The following is a 22,336-nucleotide window of genomic DNA, read 5'->3' as shown; positions in this document are numbered from 1 at the left end:
GAGTCTAGTAGAGGCCAAGCACAGCGACCTGCGGCAAGCTGCAGCATGCCAACCCCGCAGGCCGCACGGAAGGCGGCAGCGGAATATGACACTCTTAATAAGTGTGTTGGGCAGTGTCTATAACAATCTTGGGACACACATGGCCCACAGGCCAGAGCTGTGACATGGTTGGAGTACTGTATTGCTAAGCTATGTTCACTAGACTGGAGGTATTTGACTTATAGTTTCAGCTCATACTTGGTTTATTAAGTTCTAAAACCACCATGAGTTGAGGACTACCTATATTTTGTCTACTTTTTCATAGACTTATTATTTTCATAGGCTTATTATTTGGCTGTTTAGTGCTGCAGATTGAACCCAGAGCCTCTTGCATTCTAGGCAAATGCTCTCCCACCATGCCACATCCCCAACCTAGGTGTACAGATTATTATATATTGATTTTTCTGCTTCCAAACCCATGTATTTTCGCTCAGCTTGTGATTTCTTTTTTTCTGCCTTGAATTTGTTTTTCTTTTTCTAGATTCCCAAGGTGTAAACTTGTGTTCTGGGGTTTCTATTGCTGTGATAAAATGCCATGGCCAAAATCAACCTGGGGAGGGAAGGGTTTATTTCAGCTCACATTTCCAGGTCCATGGCTGAAGGAAGTTAGAGCAAGAATGTAAGCAAGGCTATGGGAAGGCAGGAAGGCTTGAGTGAACATGGAAAGAACAAATGGAGTCTTGAATGGAAGTGCACTGTTGACATGGGCAGGAGCATGCCAAGGATCATCGACCCAAGGGACGTTGGCAGAGCCTTCCTCTTGGGTCATGCTCAGGAATGAGAAAGCCTTCCTCTGGTCCAAGAGTGAATGTTGACAGTGTGTATAACTCAATTTATCCAACTAGCTAAAGCTTAACAAAGTTATCAAAGACAAAGAGGCTGGACATATACGTTCAAGTCAGTTGCTGTTAGCCTGAGTAGACCTTAGAAATTCACAAACCTTATTTATCAAATATATTTTATGACTTTTCTAAATTTTTCTAGAAGCCTGGTATTGAGCACAGTTAGCAAAGACATAAGTGGCCACATATATATCTCTGGGTCAGCTCTGTTAACCTGAGTAGAACTTTAAAACCTTAGGAATTTATAAATCTTAATAAAATGTTGTTGGATTTTTTTAATCTAAAACTTTTACTCTCAGGGCAAAAATCATCATGCAGAAGCTTATCCTAATCCAAAACATCTTAGAGACCTACTGCTGTCTTCTTAGTCTAAAAGCAGACACAATGATGAACAGAGGACTTAGGACTATGAAGGTTTATGGGTACCACCTCTGTTGGTGTATACCACATGGTTATCTTAATCACGATGGTGGTAAAGTTACATGGCATTGGTTCTCTTTAACTAAAGTAAAGATGGCTGTCAGCCACGTGGTTGCTTCCATCTTAACTACAGTAAAGATGGCTGTCAGCCACGTGGTTGCTTCCATCCTGATTAATCATCTGTCAAGATGGAGAAAAGCTACATATTTGATGTTTAAAAATATCAATTTTACTAAACAAAAGTTGAATCCAAGTTATGTGTGTGTGTGTGTGTATGTGTGTGTGTGTGTGTATGTGTGTGAGTGTGTGTGTGTGTGCTGTAGAAGATCTATACATACTGTGCGGAAACAAATTAAGATTACCTATATAGAGACTTTTTAAAAACCATGACACTTTTGCTACATGTTTTAAGCTAGCTTTTGCTACAGATTTTATAATTTTTAACCATACCCGATGAACTTACAAATCCTGAGATAAAGAGTTTATACAATAGTCTTAAGAGGTTTTTCTGAGAGCAGAGAACAAAGAAATCCTAGAAATAAAAGAGTTTTCAAAAAAGCTTAGCAGTAAGAGACTTTTGAGGGTGTAGAACAGAGGAAGTTTAGATATGAGGGATATGGGGGATCATTTGCTTGTGCAGTGACAGAAGTTATTTCAGTCTGCAAGAATTTGAAAATAGATTATGTCATATTTTGACATGTTTTGATCGAGCTGTACTAAAGCCAAGACATTTGCAGAAGGACAAAGCAAAGAGTTGGTGAAATCACTGAGTTAGAGGAGGAAAAGAGATTAGATAAGAAGGGAAAGGGTCACGAAATGGGAACTCCACCCAAGGGAGGATTCCAATCTTAGAGACTCATAAGGGCATAAGGGAGCTGTGGAGAGTTACAAGACTCCAGTGAACCAATGGGAGGGACAAAGGCAGAGCAGGCAGCTCCTAGCTACAGGTAAGAAAGCTCCAGGAGGGAACTGAGAATATGTGGGGACAGAGAAAATGGGGGGAGGAAGAAGGAAAATGTCCTGGTGACAAGAATTACAATATGGGGCATCCCTAAGTGGATTGAGAGACCTGTCAGAGAAAAATGTCCCAAATAGTATAGGAGAGGTGTCTCTTTCCATGTGATGGGGGCCCAGGAGGCAAGAGGAGCTTCCCAGCATACTGGTGTGACTTTATCAAGCTTCAGGGAGCCAAGGGAAACAAAGCAGACAGCACTGGGGTGGTATTTCCCCATTAGACAGAGAGAGAGAGAGAGAGAGAGAGAGAGAGAGAGAGAGAGAGAGAGAGCAGGTAGAGGGAGGAGCAGAGCCTTTCCATGGGATAGGTGCCCAGGCTAGCATAGCAGGCTCCAGGAGCCACAGAGACTGAGCTGCCCAGAATCACAGGGAAGAAGCATACCAGGTGGAGGGAAGAAGCACATAAAGAGGCAGACTCTAGAATTTGGAGTCTACTAAAGTGGGTGGCAGAAATTATCAGAAACAATCAAATCAGTGACGGGGTTTTATTAGGAGAGGTCAGGCCCCTTGGAAAGGAATTCATTTACACCCCACCTGGTGATTTTCAGTAGCAGACGCATAAACTGAGGACACAACCATTTCAAGGTATGGTTGATGGGAAGGGTTTTTTGTTTGGTTGGTTGTTTTGTTTTAGTATAGATATGAGGGAAAGTACAGCCAGAGGCATCTGGAAGAGTCCAGGGCAGAGAAAGAAATTAGTAGACTGGACATAGCCTGTGGATTGGACCAGTTCATGAGAGGAAGGAATGGCAGAGGGCAAGAGAAGAAGACAAAGAGAGTGCAGGCAAAAGAGACCAAGAGATAGGAGCAAGAGAGAGGGGACCAAGAGAAAGCACAAGAAGAATAGTAAGGCTCCAAGGCAATGAGAAGCTGGGGAGGGATGCCCATGAGTTGGAGAAGTCAGAGAGGCACAGGAGTCAGAAGTTCAAGGCTGTCATCGCCTATGTAATGATTTTCAGACCAGAATGAGCTTCATGAGACCCTATCTCAGAAACAAGCTTGTGTGCTTTATTTTCACCCACACTTTATTTTACCTTTTGGTGCTAGAACAAGTTGCAGTTAGTTGCACTTATTTTTTCCACTGGGTGACACAGCTGCACTCGATTACAGAATGTGGGTTTTGTGATCCATTCACCTGAAGATCTATTTTCCTGTGCACCTTTAACCACTGTATAGGCGTGGTGCTTGTGCTTCCTTTTAACTCAGCGCTAGCTCTTTACAGTATAAGAAATCAGTAAAAGGATTCACAAGGTTTAGACTGGATTCCTTCCAACCATATTTATTCACTTAAACTATATCTCTGAAATAATGCCACGTCTGCTGTGAATAGAATTGGGAGGAGTTTAGGGCGGATGTGACAGTGGGACTCTAATGTAGGACTTGTTCTAGAGCTGTGCCCTCCTCTGTTTAGAATGGGAAGTAGCTTGAGTTCTTCACTCTGCCACCCCCACCCCCACCCTGAACACCCGACTCTTTTTACCTTCTAGTTTAAGACATTTACAGACTGAAAGTGAAATCATCCCAGCATCCTTGAGCTCATTGTTAAAGGCAACACAAGAAGAGGAGATAATTTGGGCCACCTTAAGTTTGGAATAAAAGATACAAATAAGTCCACACACACCCAGATTCTTGCATCACAGATATGCAAAGAGAGAGAGAGAGAGAGAGAGAGAGAGAGAGAGAGAGAGAGAGAGATTCATTTTGAAAAATCTCTGAGTGCAACTTTGATGTTGTTATGATTCAGAGAGAGCCTGCTGAGGAACTAGGTTGAAGCTGGATGGCTGAAGTTTTCTGTAAATCATTCAAACTTAGTGCCTGAGCGAGTTATGCTGTTAAATAGTTAACTGAAGAACACAGCATGGGAAGGCAGTCAGCTAAGTGGTTGGAGAAGAAAAACAGAACTAATGACTGCAGGCTCTGAAAGTGAACACGTGTAGGTGAGCTGGTGGCATACCAGGTGCTGTTTTGGTACTCTGAGTGGTAGGCTCAGACCAAGAAGTCAGGGATGGATCCAGGAGACTTGGCCAAGCAGGGGTGAATTCTAGCTGAACTTGCAGGCTGATGGTGATCCTGCAGGACTTGAACTCCCTCTGAGGCAGGGGGATGTCCAGGTGTAAAAGGGAAGCCAGAGAAAGCTGAACTGAAGACCCAGGCTTTTAAAAGAGGTGGGGGTGGGGAGCGGAAACTATCAACGGAAATAGTGAATTTGAGTAAACATTTTCTCTCCAGGCAGTCTAACGCCATCCTGCCCTTCCTGGTGTGAGCCACAGAAGTAGAAAGAACACCAGCAACTGTTTTGAAATACCCTGGAGCTGGCAGATGATGGACAGGCAAGTGAGAAAAGGGTCAATTCTGTATCAAAGCAGAGTGCACATTTGCATAGATTTAAAGGTGGGGAGAAAGGGCACTCAGTACTGGGGGCCACTGAGCCTGGGTTGTGGGAGATGCTTCAGACACACAGGGAAGTTTTCAGTTGTCATTTTAGAATGTGTATTCTTTCAAACTCAACAGGACGAATGCTCCTCTTGTAATACCTGTTTTTTCTTAGCAGGAAACAGACAGCTGAGACCCTGCTGTCCTTGTCTCCTGCCGAAGTTGCTGACCTCAAAGAAGGAATCAATTTTTTTCGAAATAAGACTACTGGGAAAGAGTACATTTTATACAAGGAGAAGGACCACCTAAAGGCATGCAAGAACCTCTGCAAGCACCAAGGAGGCCTGTTCATGAAAGACATCGAGGATTTAGATGGAAGGTACCATGGGGTCCTTTGCTTTCTGCCAGTGACCCTGTTTGCAGTTAGATTTGACAGGAAGGGTGCTTACCTCAACATCTTAAGTGACCCAGTCAGCAAATTGGTTCTAGTAAGTTTTCCTCTTGTCTCATTGGGACAGTTTCCTGACTTCAAAATTATGTTTTGCTTAAGTTTCCTTTCTCTTCTCTCTTTCTAAGAACTCTAAATTAGCTTGACAATTCTAGCTGTTGTCACCTAGCTTCTAGAGTATGGGAACATGAATGGGAGTGTTTGGTTTGCTGGAGTAGGAACACACATATGAGGTATTGCATTCATCAAAGATTCAATTCTTCTAGAAGTCCTTCTTGCAGGACACACACACATATGCACATTCTCTCTCTCTCTCTCTCTCTCTCTCTCTCTCTCTCTCTCTCTCCCTCCCTCCCTCCCTCTCTCCCTCCCTCTCTCTCTCTCTCATCCTCTCTCTCTCTCATCCTCTCTCTCTCTCTCTCTCTCTCACACACACACACACACACACACACACACACACACACACACACGTGAGAGACAGACAGACAAAGAGACAGAGGGTGCTTTCCAAACCTTGCTAAAAAGCCAATAACCCAGCTGTTTCCCCTACACACAATGGTGGTTCTGATTATTTTTTCTGAGATCCTATGCCTTTGCCAGCCTTCATCCCCATATAGTAAGTCTGTCCTCTGGGCAGCAGCAATGTTAGGACAAAGTTATTTGGCTTTGGGGAACTATCTGGCACAGCTAAAGAGAGTTCTTGGGCATTTGCCTTATCAGCACCAGTCACCTCATGAACGCTAGACCATACCCTTTAGAGCCCTCTGAAGCCTGTCCTGGTCTACTTGGGTTGAATCCTTGGGTGTTGGGATTTGTCATTCCTTTGTGTGATCAATCGTATCTGTGGCCTTCTGTGGATAGTTCAGTGATAAAGGGAGCTAAGGAGTTCTCCAAGAATGCTCCATTATCATTGTGCAGAGGACAATCCCTAAATCTAGAATATTCTCACAACTACCCATAGACTTGTTTGATTACAGATAAAGTTCCATATCCTAGTCGACTTTCCAGTGTGATTCTCTGTTGCATTTGTAGCCAGAAACTCAGATATTATTCAATTTGGATTATTGGCATCCTTCCTAGGGAATAGGGCAGGGGACCTCACCTCCTTCCATCTCTGGTACATTCATATATTCATGAAGTACTCAGGGTAGATAGAGGTTTTGTTTTCCTGCTGATTATCTTTGGGAGACGTTGAATTTCCTGTCTTTCTGTATGTTGCTAACCACCGAGGGAGGCGCTAAGGCTTAGCAGGCTCTCTCCTCCTTGCCTGCCTCACCAGCTCTTCAGTAATCTTGGACAAGTTCATAATCTTTTTCAGCCTCAGTCTGCTCACTTGTAAAATGAAAATATCACCTTTGTTGTCAGGATTCTGAGAGAGTAAAACGTTTGCTGTTGAAGCATGGGGACCCATACTCAGATTCAGAGCATTTATGTAAAAGGCCAGGCACTGTGGTATGTGCCTGCAATCCTAACCTCTGGAGGAGCAGAGGCAGGAGGGTCTCTGGGCTTCCTGGCCAGCCAGTCTAGCTGAATATCATTGAGCTTCAGGTTCAGAGAGAGAGATGCTGTCTCTCAGAGCAAACGGAAGAAATGAAGAAGGAGTAACTGCAGATAACAGACATGTTAGGATAGGGGATATGATGCTAGTTGCTTTTCTAGTTCTAATCCTGTCGTGGATATTTTGGTTTGGGTAGTGGATAAATATATATAGTATATCCAGTACTGAAAGTGTCAAATTTAAAGTGAAGCTTTATGTTCCATTCTGAAAATCAGTTCTAGCTATATATAAGTTTATTAAGTTGTACAAACTTTGGGTCTAAATAATTTTGATGTGTGATTTTTTTATTTATTTGCAAGCTGCCTTTAAAAATAATTAATAAGGATTATTGAAAATAAATTTCAAAAAGAGAAAATGGAAAAGAAATTGAGAAAGACTCCCGATAGTGACTTGCATATATATGCATTCACCACACAAAAAAAGGCCCACTTACTCAAAACCTACAAAAAAAAATGTTTAAGAGAATATCACCTGTAGTATATGATAAGCAGCTAATTAATGTTCACCATTGTTACTATTCATGTGGGGCCATGAACTTCCTGTGGTCTGTACACACAGATTATTGGGAAGAACTGATTGTTTTTGCATTTTTTTGCTCACCTAAATATGGTAAGTTCCTTACCACAAACCAGCCATTCTTGCCTTATGCAAAACCTTAGAACAGTTAGTCTTAGTTTTGGTTTACCAGCAGTTTAGCTCTGGGGTATGTGTGTGCGCACACGTGACTGGGTGTTGACAGAGAATAGCTTTCTGAATCCCACTCCACCTTAGGTTTTGAGCATCTCTCACTGAAACTGGACTTCACTAATCAAGATAGATCAGTAGGAACCCCAGGGATCCTTCCGTGTCAGCATTCCTAGTGTTGGTTCAAGGTACATGTGCCACTCCTAGCGTTTTACCAGAATTCAGGGGTTCAGACCCTGGTTCTCAAGCTTGGGTGACAAACCCTTCACCAACTGAGCCCTTCCCTAGCCTATAAACCTCTTCTCGGTTCAAGGTACATGCTGCTACTCCTAGTGTTTTATCAGAATTCAGGGGTTCAGACTCTGGTTCTCATGCTTGGGTGACAAACCCTTCACCCTCTGAACCCTTCCCTAGCCTATAAACCTCTTCCCTTTGCTACCCTCACAGGAGCCTGGGCACTCTCAGCTTTATTTCTCTGGGGAGCTCACCACACAGTAGTTAACCTGAATCGCTGTGAAGGCCCCATTTGACTCTCTACCTTCCATTCTTCTTCTGGAGCCTCTGTACGGTTGTCAGTCCTGGAAGAGCATCTTTCTCAGGGTACAGTTAAGCATAGTCCATTCCTTCCTGCCATCCAGTTTCCTTCCTGATACATAACCAGGATCTTAGAAGCTGTACATCTCATGTTCTTAAGTCTAATGTTCTCAGAGCTTCTGTGTGTGGAAGGTCCTTCTTGTGCCCACCCCTTCCACCTCTCTCTTGTCTCCTATTCCTTTCCCACACTCTCCTGTCTCCTGTCCCTCTATCTTCTCCTGTCCTACTCCTGCCCACTCCAAGTGTCCTCCCATCAAGCTGCTGCCCAACCACACTTGGTTCTATCCACTTACCCTCTTGGGTTCTAGACTATTCTACAGTCCCATTTGGAATACCTCCTCCTGACTTTTAGAGGTTGTTTCCCACTCACTCCTGAGAAGGGAGGAGCTATAAAGTAATTCTTCATAAATCAAACTGTGGACTATGTGTTCTTGCTGAGCTACAAAGGACATTTAAAAATTATAGATACAATGAAGCTCGGAAATGGCAGCATGATGTTTTATATGTTTTCATTCTTTCTTCCTTTTTTTTTTTTTAATGATGCTTCTGGTAAGAGCCGTTTCTTGTTAAAAAAGATTCTTTGTCTCTTGAAACAAAACCAACATCAAACAGGAATTTATAAAGAAAAAAAAAGAAATAGTTTGTACCCTACTTCTGAATGAGTACCCCCAGGTGTACCCTATTTCCAACTAAGCACCCCCAGATCTGGCAAGCTTTATTTTCTGGAAGATGAAAGGGAGCTCATGCCTATGATCCCAGTACTTGGAAGACTGAGACAGGGGGATTTCTGACTGTCTGGGACCAGTTTGGGCTACAAAATAAAATTCTGTCTGAAAAACAAAATAAAACATAGCCAGGAGCAGTGAGCCATAAATGGTGGTGCACACCCATAAACAGAGAGCTGAAGAGGCAGCAGGGAAATGAGGAGGTCATGGTCATCCTTGGCTACATATTAAGGTCAGAGCTAGCCTGGGCTACATGAGATTCTGTCTCAAACAAGTTGAAGGAGCAAGAAGGAAGGAATGTGGGAAGGAAGAAAGGAAGAAAGTTAGTTCAAGCAAATATCAAAAATTATACAGTATCTCCTTTAAAGTCTCTCATTGGTTATAGTCTGTGTCTTAGTTGGAAATGGAATTAAATTAGTAAATAGAAATGTAGAAAATTCACCTAAATACTTACAGATAAAAAAGAATTTTAGTTTATGTTGTAAATATTGTGGGAGATGTGCATTTGAAAATATACTCACTTTAAGCAGGGCATGATGGCACATCCCTTTGATCCCAGCATTCAGGAGGCAGAGGTAGGTGGATCTCTGTGAGTTCAAAGCCAACCTGGTCTACAAAAAGAGTTTCAGAACAGCCAATGCTACACAGAGAAACCTTGTCTTGAAAAGAGCCAAAGAAAAAAAGAAAGAGAGAGGGGGGGGGGGAGGGAGGGAGCAAGGAAGGAAGGAACGAAGGAAGGAAGGAAGGAAGGAAGGAAGGAAGGAAGGAAGGAGGGGCAGAGATAAATGAAAAAGAAAGAAAATATTCTCTATACTCACTTTGTCTGAAATTCATATTTATATGAGTAGATTGTACCTGATCTGGTAATCATAGTCTTAAACCTTAAACTTTTGGGGATATAAAACTAGTTGAACAGTAGAAGTGAGGGCCAAGGAGAGACAAGTATGACCACATTCTCTCTGCACCTCACTTAGCTGTTGTGAGAGCATCACTCTTGTGTCTTTGTGCGTAAGAGCTGTCTTCAGAAGCATGGATTCCCACCAGCAGCTTGCTTATTACATGTGTATAAGCCTTGCTTTACCATTGCCCATCCTTCTCCTTTCCCTCTAAGGCCTCTGTGTCAATAGCCTCATTTCAAGCTGACTCCACCCATGCTCCCTGACCAGGAGGAGTTAACCTGAAGTCCCATTCTCTAACACATCATTGTGTGATGCAGACTTGATCTTCACATTTAAAGACATCACTTGGTGATTACCCAGCATTTTCTTGGCACCCCCTAACCCCGCTATCACCTCTTCATAGATTTTCTTTCATGTATTTTGAGCTCCATCAATTGCTTTGACTTCTGTGTCATGAGATGTTATCACACTTCATCAGAACTAATTTTTTTCACTGTGTTATATAGCTGGCTCTCATTTCCCCCTAGGTCTGTTAAATGCACAAAGCACAACTGGAAGTTAGATGTGAGCACCATGAAATATACCAACCCTCCAGGGAGCTTCTGTCAAGACGAGCTTGGTAAACACCCATCCGTGCTTTCTGCTGCAATGAGGAGGGGAGGGGAGGGGACTTTGGAAACTTTGTCCCAATGACTTCCACTCCAAGTTTTGATCTGTTCTGATTTTAAGCTGTTAGACCTACATGATTGATTGATTGATTGATTGTTTGAGACAAGATCTTCCTTCTCATACTTATTGATCATTTGCATTTCATCTTTGGAGAATTACCTGTTCCTCTCACCAGTTCATTTATAGATTGGGTAACTTGATTTCTCATTGTTTAGCCTTTTTAGTTCTTTGTATAGTCTAGATACTACAGCTCTGCCAGATGTATCATGAGCAATATGTTCATCTAGTCTCTGGGCTGTCTTCACCAAATTCCTTCATTTGCTATGCAGAAGCTTGTTAATCCACGAGTATTTATCAGTTGTTGGTGCTGTTTCCTGACAGACTGCAGGCCTGTTCAGACACTTTTTAGCTGTGCCTATCTGTATTTTGAACTGTTTCCCCTACTCCTTCCCCTAGTGTTTTCACTGTTTCAGATCTTTCTGGGTTAATTTTCATTAATGTAAGAGATGGTGATCTGGTTTTATTCTAGTACGTGTGGTTATCCAGTTTTACCAGCACCATTTCCTGAAGAGGTTTTCTTTTCTCTAATGTCTGTTTTTGGCGTCTTCGTCAGACTGAAATGCTTCTAGCTAAATATGTTTATATGAATTCTTCACTCTGACCTAGTTATCTGTGTGTTTGTTTTTGTATCATCCTACTTTGTGAAAAATTTGTACTACTTTTGTTAAATTAATTCATAAATATGTTTACCGGCAGCTGTGCCTGAGCACTGGGTCCTCTCTGAGGCAGCTGATTAGGTGGAGCCTTGGTGAGAGCAAGACTTGGTCTTGAGAGTATAAAAGTTGTTTAGTACTAATGATATTTATTCCCCTTGAGTCTTAGTTATTTGGGGGCCAGAAGCCAATGGCTTAAGGAAAATTGACACCTGTTCCTTATTACTAAATAATTTTACCTGTCCTGACTCTATGTTATTCTGAGACCAAAAGCCAATGGCTTCGGGCTGGCCAGGCAAGAAGGAGGCTTGAAGCAATTAACCTTTATTGAACCAGGAAAAGAAAGTCATGCTCACAAAAGGAAAAACTTTTATACAAGCAAATATGCATAAACACAATACATTCATACACACATTAATACATACACATTCATGATCACATACTTTTTTGAGGTGGCCCAACAATCTGTCTCATCAACTTACATACTTACATACATACACACACACACACATACATACACACACATGCACATGCACCTATACTTATATATGATAATGATCATGATATATATATATATATATAAAATACAGCTCTGTATAAAATATACATATATATATGTATATATATATGTATAAAATTGTGGATGGGGCAAAAGCAAAAACACCAGTGCAGAAAGAACTTACTCATTCTGGATGAAAAAAAGGCTCAACCTTTATTGCACAGAGAGAGAAAAAGCTTCTACCCTTCATTGCTAAATGAATTTAAAAATCTGTCTCATTATAAGAAAAGCCTGCCTGCCGCTTTCTGCTCTCACTACGGCTCCTTCTTTTCTTAGTCTCTTCCCTCTTCAGCCCTGCTACATTCTGCTATTCTCTGCTGTCTCTTCTGCATCTATTTTCCTTTGCCTCTATTCTCCTTCTATGTCCTTAAATCTGCTCTCTTCTTTGTCCCTCCTCATCTACCCAGCCCCTCATCTCTGTAATGCTTCCATCCAATTTTCCTTCTGCATCTTAATTCACTGTTCCTAGTTTTTTGTACCTTTTCAGGAGAATAGATCACATGGTACTCCAAGCATCCTTTTTTTTCAAGACTTCACACAAGTTCAAACATAAATTCAAATCATAAATTGAAGAAGTTACAACAAAGATGTTTACATGTGTTTCCATTAAGACTAGTTATATAACTGAACATTCACTATATGCTATTAGGTCCATAGGTTCACTGAGAGTTTAAAACTATAATGCTTAGGTCTAAGTTAACATTAAAATTTTGTATAGATAAACCCAGTCAATATTTTATCTTCTGTCCTTTCACTTACAATAAAATGTTCATTCCCAGTTTATGGCCTTTAGTTAATGGTTTTACAGCTTAAAGGAATGTATCCTTAAATTATAAATCTGTATCATGCCTGCCTTTTTTTTTTAGCTCAATTAACTCATGACACCTGAAGACTGGCAAAGTCCTAATTGCAGTTTTCATATTACAGAGGGTTTTTATATCATTTGCATAAGTTTAGAAATGCTATAGAATCATTATTAGGAATTAAGAAATCATCTATTTCTCTACAGAGCACTGCTATAAAAGAGAACACCTTCACTGATTTGCAGAAAATCTGCCCAATAGGGTGGACTAATCCCAAGGATTGTTATATCAATTTAATAATGACAAGAAAGGCACATCAATAGCAAGAATCAATCAATAGACGAAGTCCCTTGGGCCTTGCCTCCAGGCGCTCATTCATTGCAGTTCATGGTGAATCATCTCAGGAAAATCACCTGCTAGCCTTTAGCCTCTCCTAGATGGCTCCTGACATATTTGATTCTTTTTGATTATCTTATAAATGTAACTTTAAGATTGCTCATTGCTACATATAGAAATGTTAACTTTCTTATTGATCATGTATATATAACCTTCCTGAACTCAGTTATTAATTCAATAGTTTTTGTTAGATATATTAGATGTTTTGTATTTAGAATCATGTTCTCTATGAATATAGATAGCTTAACTTCTTTCTAATTTGTATGTCTTTTATTTCATTTTCTCACATAGTTGCTTTGTCTAAGACCTCCAGGCAGAAGTGGTAAGAGAAAGAAAGCCTCCTTGTTCTGTCTCTGCTCTCACAGTGGTAGCAGCTGGGTGTTCTCAGCCAGCCCTTCTCAGGCTGAGGACCTGCTTTGCTATTCTTTGCCTCCTAACAGTATCTCCTCACTCAAAATGTTCTATTTTGTCAACTCTCTCTTTTGTGTCCATTGAGATGCTCATATATTTCCCACATTTCTTCCATGAATGTGATGTAGTCCATTGGTCTTTTGAATATTGAATCATCATTGCATTTTTCAAATATTGAACCAGGCTGGTATGAAGCTCACTTGGTCATGTGTGATTCTGCTTCAGACCAACTAGGTCTTGATGCCAAAACCATGCAAACAGACTCCAAAAAAAAGAAAAACACAGACCAATATTTTTATGAATGTAGGTATGAAAAATCATTTACAAAACAGTATCATCATTTACAAAATAGTATCAAATATAATTTATGAATGAGAGTGAAAGGAGAATTAAATAAAATGAGAAAATGTTTGCATGGACAAGATTTGATGAATTGAGAAGTAGGATGGACACAATATCCCTTTCACTTGTGAGACCATCATTCATTCATTCATCCATTCATTCATTCATTCTCAGTGAATGGCATTGGCACTGCTTGCTGGAATGTTTGGGCTTTTCCTCTCAGAAACAATATGTAGACATTCTTATAGTCTCCACACTGCACAGGACTTTTCACTCATCTCATTTTAGGTACTAATTACATCTCCTCATTGTTTCTCTTTACAGCCCTTGGTCAAATGTGATGCTAATGTGTTGATAATTAACATTTAGCATGGTGTGTTTCATAACTTTTTTGATGTTAGAATTTTTTCAGTTTATTTTTTTTATCTGTTTCAGTTTCATGAGGGAATTGCTTCTATAGCTGTTCAATTCACAAGTCTTTTTTTTAAGTTATTTTATCATTGGTTGTCATGATTTGGTGACTTTCTTTTGTATCATCAATTAACTAGAAAACTCAGTAAACCAATTGCTGTGGCACCGCTTGTTAGCTCCCCAATTTACACTTTCTTCATGCCACCTACAGCCATCATGTCATTACAATCCACCTGCCTGTCCTAATGCCAATCATGTTGGTGACTGTAACTTTATGACATGCTTTTGCTCCATTTCTTTCCTATTCTTTTATATAAGAATGTTAAAGAGGATTAGGTTGGTAGGATATTCTTATAATCACAGCACTTGGGAGGCTGAGGCAAGAGTGCCATGGATTCCAAACATGCTTGGGTAACATCTGTCTAGCCAGGACTATACAACAAGATCCTGGTTCAAAATGGGGCAGGGGAAGGCTTCAGGGAACATCATGGAACATACGCTGATGTGGACCACATACTGTTTTTTGAGATTGCAAGATCTGTCTCATGTTTCATAAGGCTCACAGTCTGGAAAGACCATAGGTGTCTTAGAGAAAAATATGTAATATATCTAGGCTTCGGGGGAGGAAATGAGGAATGGTAGAGGGTTGGAAAGATGTTATACCATTGTGGCTGAGGAGTACTGTTTAACCTGGAGTATTGACTAAGCTCTTTGGATGATTAATGGAAACAAGGGTGTAGGTGGAGATGAGCAACGCTTAATGACAAATAAGTGTGCATTTTTCTAGTGAGTAGAGAACAGTTTGAATGTTTGAAACACAAAATAAGGATAGAATTGGCTCAGCCAGCGGAGTGCTTGCCAGATCTTCAGAGCTCATGTAATAGAAGTTGGGTGTGGTAGTGCATACTTGTGATTCTGGCAAAGTGGAGGAGGAGACCTGAGGATCCTTGGAACTCACTGGTCGGTCAGTCTGGCTAGCCTTCTTGGTGAGTTTTAGGTCAAATAAAAGACCTTGTCTTAAAGAATGAGATGAGAGAACAGCCAAGGTTAACCTCTGGCCTCCACATGCACACGCACATGTATGCATATACTCAAAAGAAATAATGACAAACAAGTCTTGTTTTTTAGCATTACTGAGACAAATTCTAAACTGGATTTTTTAAAAATTTGTTTCCAACAGTTCCTTTGATAGAAGTTATCTCAAAGTACTATGACTACTACTTGTTTTAAAATGGAGATAGAGTTTTGGCTTGTTTGTTTGCCTGTCTGTTTGAGAAATTTGTGGGAGTGGGTGGCATTAGGCAGAGGCCCATCTCAACAGATTGTGGAACAACTGTTGTTGAGAATTGTTTAATTACTTTTCTTATTGTTGTGACCAAATTCCTAGCAAGGAGCAACTTAGGAGAGGTTTATTTTGGCTTGTGGTAGGATTGGACATATAACAGATGTTTGTGGATTGTAAGATGTCCTATGACCAGATACCTCTGCATGACGTCATGCACCACGCTGACCGCCTATGTCCTCTGGATGACATCAAGCACCGTGCTGATTGCCTGCATCCTATTTCATTTGTGTTTGTCAGAGATTTCATGATTCATGTCTAGCTTGAATGGTTTGAAACTGCTTCCTACTTCTTTTGGCTTTTCTTGTCAGGTTAGGAGCTCCTTCCTGTATAGCCTCTCAGCACCCTGACCTTCTCTTTCACTGGTTTTATCACAGTGCATGTGTTAAACATGCCAGAGATCTCTTGAGCTGCTTAAGTGGGGCATGAACAAATGAGCAGCAGCAGCAGCAGCTGTTGCCTTGGTAACTGCTGTGTGCTCAGTGAGTATTCTCTTCTGCTGTGTGTGGTTTTGGCCTTCTGTATTTTGATTATGTGTTTGTATTTAAGTAACACTTTCAAAAATGTCATTTTTCTCACGTGCTCGGATTTATTTCCCTTTGGTTCTAGTTGTCGAAATGGATGAAAACAAAGGGGTTTCCCTTGTAGAACTGAACCCTCCTAACCCCTGGGACTCTGATCCCAGGTCTCCTGAAGAATTAGCTTTTGGGGAAGTACAGGTAAGGAAACATTAATGTTATAATATTCTTAATAACAAAATGAAACTAAGATGTCACTCATATATGTATTTGCATATCTTTACAACTATATCCATAAATATACCTAGAGATTACGTATAACATATACTACAGAAGATAGATAGATAGATAGATAGATAGATAGATAGATAGATAGATAGAGATGTATGAAGAAGTTCAGAAAGTACTTTTATTGCCTGAATATTTGTGGATAAGATGGTATGTCAGTCAGTGCTTTGATGATAAAATACTTGAAGCTGAGAACTTTATAAAGATTTCACTCATAGTTCAAGAACTTCAAGAACATGGTGTTTTGTACATGCCCAGCTCTGGTGAGTGCATCAGGATAGATGAACTCACAATAGTGGGAGTGTGCATAAAGGTATCCTGTCATACATGCAGAACAATGACTAGAGGGAGGTGCCAGTCCTCTCATAAAAAAAAAAAAAAAAAAAACTTTCTTGGGGGAAGTGGCCAATCCTGAGATTCTGTGACCCTGGAAGAACTATGTTGATCTCGTCTAAAAGCTCTGCTAGTAATGAATTAATTACCTTATATTAGGCTCCACCTCTTAAAGACCCAAGCACTTTCAACATGCTCACACTGGGCACCAAGTTTCAAGTACATGAACCTTTGCAGGGAGTAAACTGCATTCCCACTGCAGCAGATAACAAGTTGTATGTTTTTGCCCCTCATATTGAGATCTTCATGAGTCTTTTATACAGTTTCTATCTTCAGAGCACTTTCCTCTAAGGAAAACACCTCAGAAGTTTAGGGAAGACAAAAAAAAACAGAATTAAGTATTTTCTTTTCTGTATGTTTAGGAAGTTGTGTGCATTTGAGCAGGGTTTTTATTTCTGTGTTTTGTTTCATTTTGTTTTGTTTGAAATGAATGAAACTCCACTCAGAACAGGAATAATAACAACTCATTTGTTTCCTGGATGCTTCTGGCTCCTTACACTAGATTCCTGCTGCCATATCTCTGCTCCTCTGTGTGTTCTTTATCTAAGGATGTGCCATGCAAGAGGGTGGGGAGGTGAGGAATAGGTGTGGAATTCCCCTACCTGCGCTTGTCTGGAAATCATTGTTGAAATCCATTCTCAGAGGCTTTTGGCATCCTATAGGATAAGTAAATGGGTAATGTAGACCCCAGATAGCCTGACTTCAGTCCAGCCTGCCCAGCTGTGCCAACCCACCAGACTACTTAAGAATCATGAATTCAGTTCTCCCAGAAGCCACACTGGCATGCTAAGTCCCCCAATGCTTGTGCTAACATTGGTCACTGCTAAACACGTCAGAGCTGGTTTAAAGAGAGTAAAATCTGGTGCATCGTTGATTTGACATGAAGCACCAGGCACTAGAGTTCATGTCTGACAGTCTGTGGAGGGTGGTGTGTTCTGTCAGTGTGTGGCTGGAGTTGTCATTGAGCCAGAGCTGGTCTGACCTTGTCAGAGAAACAGTCCAAACTTTGCGCTCCATTGCTGCTGACCAAGCCATAATGGGAATCTCACTGTCTTCTAACAGATAACATATCTCACTCATGCCTGCATGGACCTCAAGTTGGGAGACAAGCGGATGGTGTTTGACCCTTGGTTAATTGGTCCTGCTTTTGCCCGAGGATGGTGGCTGCTACACGAGCCTCCATCTGACTGGTTGGAGAGGCTATGCAAAGCAGACCTCATTTACATCAGTCACATGCACTCAGACCACTTGAGGTAAAAAGTGACACACCCAACTCCTAAAATAACAGCGGCTGAACTACAGGCATCAGTGGGAGCTTCCGGGTTGTTGTTTTGTTTCTTAGACAGGATCTCATGAAATTCAGGCCAGCCTTGAACTCACTGTGTAGCTGAGGATGGAACTCCTGCCTGATGGTTAGTTATACTGCCACTTCCAAATACTGGGATTATAGACATGTGCCACTATGCTCTGCTTATAAACCATTTTTAGATGCTTCTGCACTCTGACTTGCTCCATGAGGACTATGAGAAAGAAAGAAAAAATTAAAGTAGATTTTTGTATATGTACCACAATTCTAATTTTTAAAATGCTTCCATAGTTGATATTGACAGGAGTGAGGAAGGAGCCATTATGGAAAGCAGGGTGCTTGATAACTTCTCACAGACTTCTGCTCTCTGTTCATGAACAGGCATAGGCATGAAGCTCATCAGAGTGGCCTTGTTTTTGTTCAAAATGTGTATAGCACAAACCAACACACACACACATGCACACGCACACATTGTAAAAGGCCAGTGATCTCAGCATTTGAAAAGCTGAGGCAGTAGGATCAAGAATTCAATGCCAGTGTGGGCTACATAACAACACTGTCTCAAAAATGACAGACAGGTACTAAGGACCGACTGAATATTATGGGTTTTGAACATACGTTGAGCCCCACTTACACTGCCCTTGAAACACAGGAGTGCTACAGGGAGTCACAAATGAGAGTAGAAAGTAGTATCCCAATAAAACTTTAGTGATGGATATAATTCCCATGGATCATAAAATGTTATTACCTTTATCTTACCCTGTAAGACTGTATACAGAAGCAGGGAGTGAGCCAAGTCCAGTTCGAGCACTGTTTTGCCATACCCTGCTTTTTATTGTTTATTGAGACGGCGCCTTGCTATGTAACCAGGCTTATCTGGGTCTTCCTGCCTTAGCCTCCCATGTGCTAGGATTACATCCCTCATAATCATGTCCTGCTCTCCTTCCTCTCTTTATAAATGTATTCTCTCATACAATACCTCCTGACTACAGCATCTCCTCCCTCCACTCCTCCTCGTGCCCAGCATCTGCCACTTCCTCTGACCCTGCAGATCCGCTGCTCCTCTGTTTCCCTTCAGAAAAGAACAGGCCTCCTAGGGATGTCAACTGAACATGGCATAACAAGATGGAATAAAATTAGTCACAAATTCTCATATCAAGTCTGGACAAGGCAACCCAGTAGGAGGAAAGGACTCCCAAGGACATCCAAAAGAGTCAAAAACAACCCTACTCCCACTGTTAGGAGTCCTACAAGAACACAATGCTACATGACCATGATATATATATATATGCATGTAGAGGACCTAACTTTGTGACTGTTGCTTCAGTCTCTGTGAGCCCCTATGAACCCTGCTTAGTTGATTTTGTGAGTCATATTCTCCTCGTGTCCTCGACCCCATTAGCTCCTCAGTCCCTCCTCCCTCTTCTGCAGGGTTCCCCGAGCCTCGCCTAATGTCTGGCTGTGGATCTGTGCATCTGCTCCCATCAGCTGCTGGAGGAAGCCTCTCTGATGATGATTTGGGTAGGCACCGATCTATGAGTATAGCAGATATCACTAAGAAAATCAATCTCTCCCTATAGTGTTTGTTTCTACCCTGTGTCTCAGTACCATCATGTCTCAAGGTCCTGACTAGTATGGAACTCAAGTTAGGCCAGCCATTGGTTGGCTACTCCCACAAGCTCTGAGCCACCATTGCCCCCAGCACACCTTAAAGGAAGAACTGGCTGGAGGTCTGTTTTGTGGCTGGGTTTGTGTCCTAGTCCCACAACTGGAAGCCTTGCCTATTTACAGAAGATGACAGGTTTGGGCTCCATATCCTCCCTAGGGCCACCCTCATAGGTTTCAGAAAGTTTCTACTGCACTAGGTTTCTATACTACCTCCCAAACACCCCCCAATTCCAGTCGCCTTTCCCTGCACTCTCTCCTTCCATCCCTATCTCCCCAACCCGATCCCTCCTGTTCCCATTTCCCGCCCTCCCCCAGTCCACCTGCAAAATCTATTCTATTTACCCTTCCCAGGGAGACCATGTGTCCCACTGAAGGTCCAGTCAAAGACCAGAGTCAGAGTCTCCTGACCAAAGTTGTTACACACTAAGGACAGGGTCATAACACAGCCACTGTGAAACATTTAGTGAGTGTTTGCCACTGAAAAGCTTCTGAGACTTGTGAGTTTTACTCCCTCCCTCCAGCTCCTTGGCAAACCCCTTCTCATTACATTCTTTCTGAGTTAATTAGTCATTACTCGTGCCATTTACCCAGATCCTACTGTGTGACCTTTACTTCAGGTAAAACTTTCCTGAATTACAGAAGTGAGGGGAAAGCAGTGTGGTGGAGTGAATAGGTTTCAAGGAAACGTTATTTTATAACATCAGTATAGTGTTGTTACATGATACTAGCAGATAAGAATTATCAGTTAGATAATAACATTAGTTACTTTCCTGTTGTGATAAAACACCGTGACTAAGGCAACTTATAAGAGAAAGAATTTGCTTGGACTTATGGTTCCAGAGCATCATGGGGTGAGGTGGAGGAGGGATGACTGTCTACACTGTAGAAGCCACAAGTGGACAGCACACATATTGAACTAGAAGCATGAACAGAGAGAATGCCTCCCTGACATACTGCCTAAGCCTCCCCAAACTGCTGCCAACTAGGGTCCAAGTATTCAAATGCCCAAGACTAGCTGGCTTTGATGTGCCTTTAATCCCAGAGGCAGAGGCAGTCAAATGAATCTCTGTAAGTTCAAGGCCAACGTGGTGTATGGTGTGAGTTTCAGACAGCCAGGGCTATTACACAGAGGAACTTTGTCTCAAGCAAGCAAGCAAACATAAAACAACAACAACAAAAAAAATCAAATGCCCAAGACTATAGGGACATTCTCATCTACACCACCACCGTGTTTTATGGAAAAATACCTGTTTTCTCCATAAAAAAAACAGGAAATATCTCTTTTGGGGTCATTTTTTTTTCCAATTCTCTTTATGCTGTAAGATGTGTTTTCTGAACTCAGAGGTGAAAGGCAAGTCAAAGGAATCCTGAAATTTTTACATCTTTTGCTTAGAGGATGAAACCTGCTTCCTCCCTGCCTCCTCTCCCTGCCTCACAAGCTCTGCTTATTTCCATAGCTCTTCACAGCACCATTCAGATTGTTTTGTGTGTTCATGTCGTATGATAGTCTGATTCTTTTATGTGTTTGTCTGTTGGAGATAAAGACATGTGGTACCATGGCCAGACACTAGTCTGATTCTAAAACTAGAAAGTAAATGTGTTAAAGTTAGAAACTACCTTCTAATGAGAGCAGTGCTAGGTTTGGCAAGAAAAAAATGAAGTTTGAACACCAATTTATTGTTTATATTATCTGTGCATTTATGACTATGTCTTCTCATCTGTGAAAACAAAAATCTGTATACTCTGTAATCCTAATACCCAAAAGGCTGAGTTAGGAGGAATTTTTTAAGAACTCCAGATCAGCTTGGCTACACAATGAGACCCTATCTCTAAAACAAAACAAAAACAACAATAAAACCCATAACAGGAAAAGAATTTAAAAATGTGGAAACTCACAGCCGTGTACTTGTTCGTGATAGAATGGGTACCTAACCATTTGCTCAGCTTTCTACCATATCCTACAGCGATACATCGAAACTATCTTAGGTAATTAATGCTCAGTAGAAATGACAATTCCCTTCATGTATATAAGCAGCTCAAAAGACCTGGGTGCCTGGTTACCCACAGTTGAGATTTGAGAGTGCTGAATGTTTTTCATCTCCGTTAAATTTTATGGTATGTTTCCTCTGGTAACTTGAGTTCTCCAAAGGATAAATGATGTCAGTGTAACTATCAAGCCTTTAAGAAACATGGCAGTGACCCACAGGCAGGAGTGGTGCCACTCCTGGGCTGGCGGTCCTGGGTTCTATAAGAAAGCAGGCAGAGCCAGGTGATGGTGGCATATGCCTTTAATCCCAGCACTCAAGTGGCAGAGACAGCAACGTGGTCTTCAGAGTGAGTTCCAGGTCAGCTAGGACCACCCAGAGAAACCCTCTCTGTGCTGTGTCCTCTGTTTTACTGAGACTAGCTACTTAGGAAGATCATGAAGATGTTCACTTTACAGCAACATCTGCATGACTCTCTCTGTGACTTCTGCTACTCCCCACCCCATCCGGTCTTACCACTTGAAGCAACACTGGTGTGGAACATGGGACTCACACACTTGGCAGATGTCCATTCTGTGGTTTTGTAGTATGTCCTAGCCATGAAGTAAGATCCTCTGGGTTGCAGTCGTGAGTGTGAGCAGGAACCCTCTCTGGACTGTCATGAAAGGCTGGCTTCCATCTCCTTCCCCTTCAGTCAGCAGGCTGTTCTCTTGCTGGTGAATCCTGGTTTATTATCTTTCACCGTTTCCACCTCTCTGATCTAGTTATCCTACCCTGAAGCAGCTTTCCCAGAGACGACCAGACATTCCCATTTATGTTGGCGACACAGAAAGGCCTGTGTTTTGGAATCTGGATCAGAGCGGCGTCCGGTTAACTAACATCAACGTGGTTCCATTTGGAATCTGGCAGCAGGTCAGAGATCTGTTTGCTTTCTTA

At 41.6% G+C, this 22,336-nt stretch overlaps 1 protein-coding gene across 4 annotated transcripts in view; it reads left to right on the top strand.

Annotated features, from left to right (window-relative positions):
* The first annotated feature begins 2,165 nt into the window (after positions 1-2,165).
* Positions 2,166-22,336, top strand: part of LOC114628330 (cytidine monophosphate-N-acetylneuraminic acid hydroxylase) — a 56,701-nt gene continuing 36,530 nt past the window's right edge. The window contains exons 1-7 of one of the 4 annotated variants that reach the window (XM_028776299.1): positions 2,166-2,248; positions 4,545-4,645; positions 4,864-5,067; positions 10,124-10,215; positions 15,852-15,961; positions 17,504-17,694; positions 22,165-22,312. In XM_028776299.1, coding sequence (XP_028632132.1) covers positions 4,635-4,645; positions 4,864-5,067; positions 10,124-10,215; positions 15,852-15,961; positions 17,504-17,694; positions 22,165-22,312 — 756 coding nt within the window. In that variant the 5' untranslated portion in view covers positions 2,166-2,248; positions 4,545-4,634. Of the gene's footprint in view, positions 2,249-4,544; positions 4,646-4,863; positions 5,068-10,123; positions 10,216-13,027; positions 13,059-15,851; positions 15,962-17,503; positions 17,695-22,164; positions 22,313-22,336 lie in introns of those variants that run through there. The other 3 variants (XM_028776300.1, XM_028776301.1, XM_028776302.1) reach the window with 3 other exon arrangements.

This window comes from Grammomys surdaster, unplaced genomic scaffold (assembly GCF_004785775.1).
Source record: "Grammomys surdaster isolate TR1022 unplaced genomic scaffold, NIH_TR_1.0 267, whole genome shotgun sequence".
In the NCBI taxonomy this organism is placed as follows: domain Eukaryota; kingdom Metazoa; phylum Chordata; class Mammalia; order Rodentia; family Muridae; genus Grammomys; species Grammomys surdaster.
Note: the sequence above shows the minus strand (reverse complement) of the source record. Positions and strands in the feature narration are given on the sequence as shown.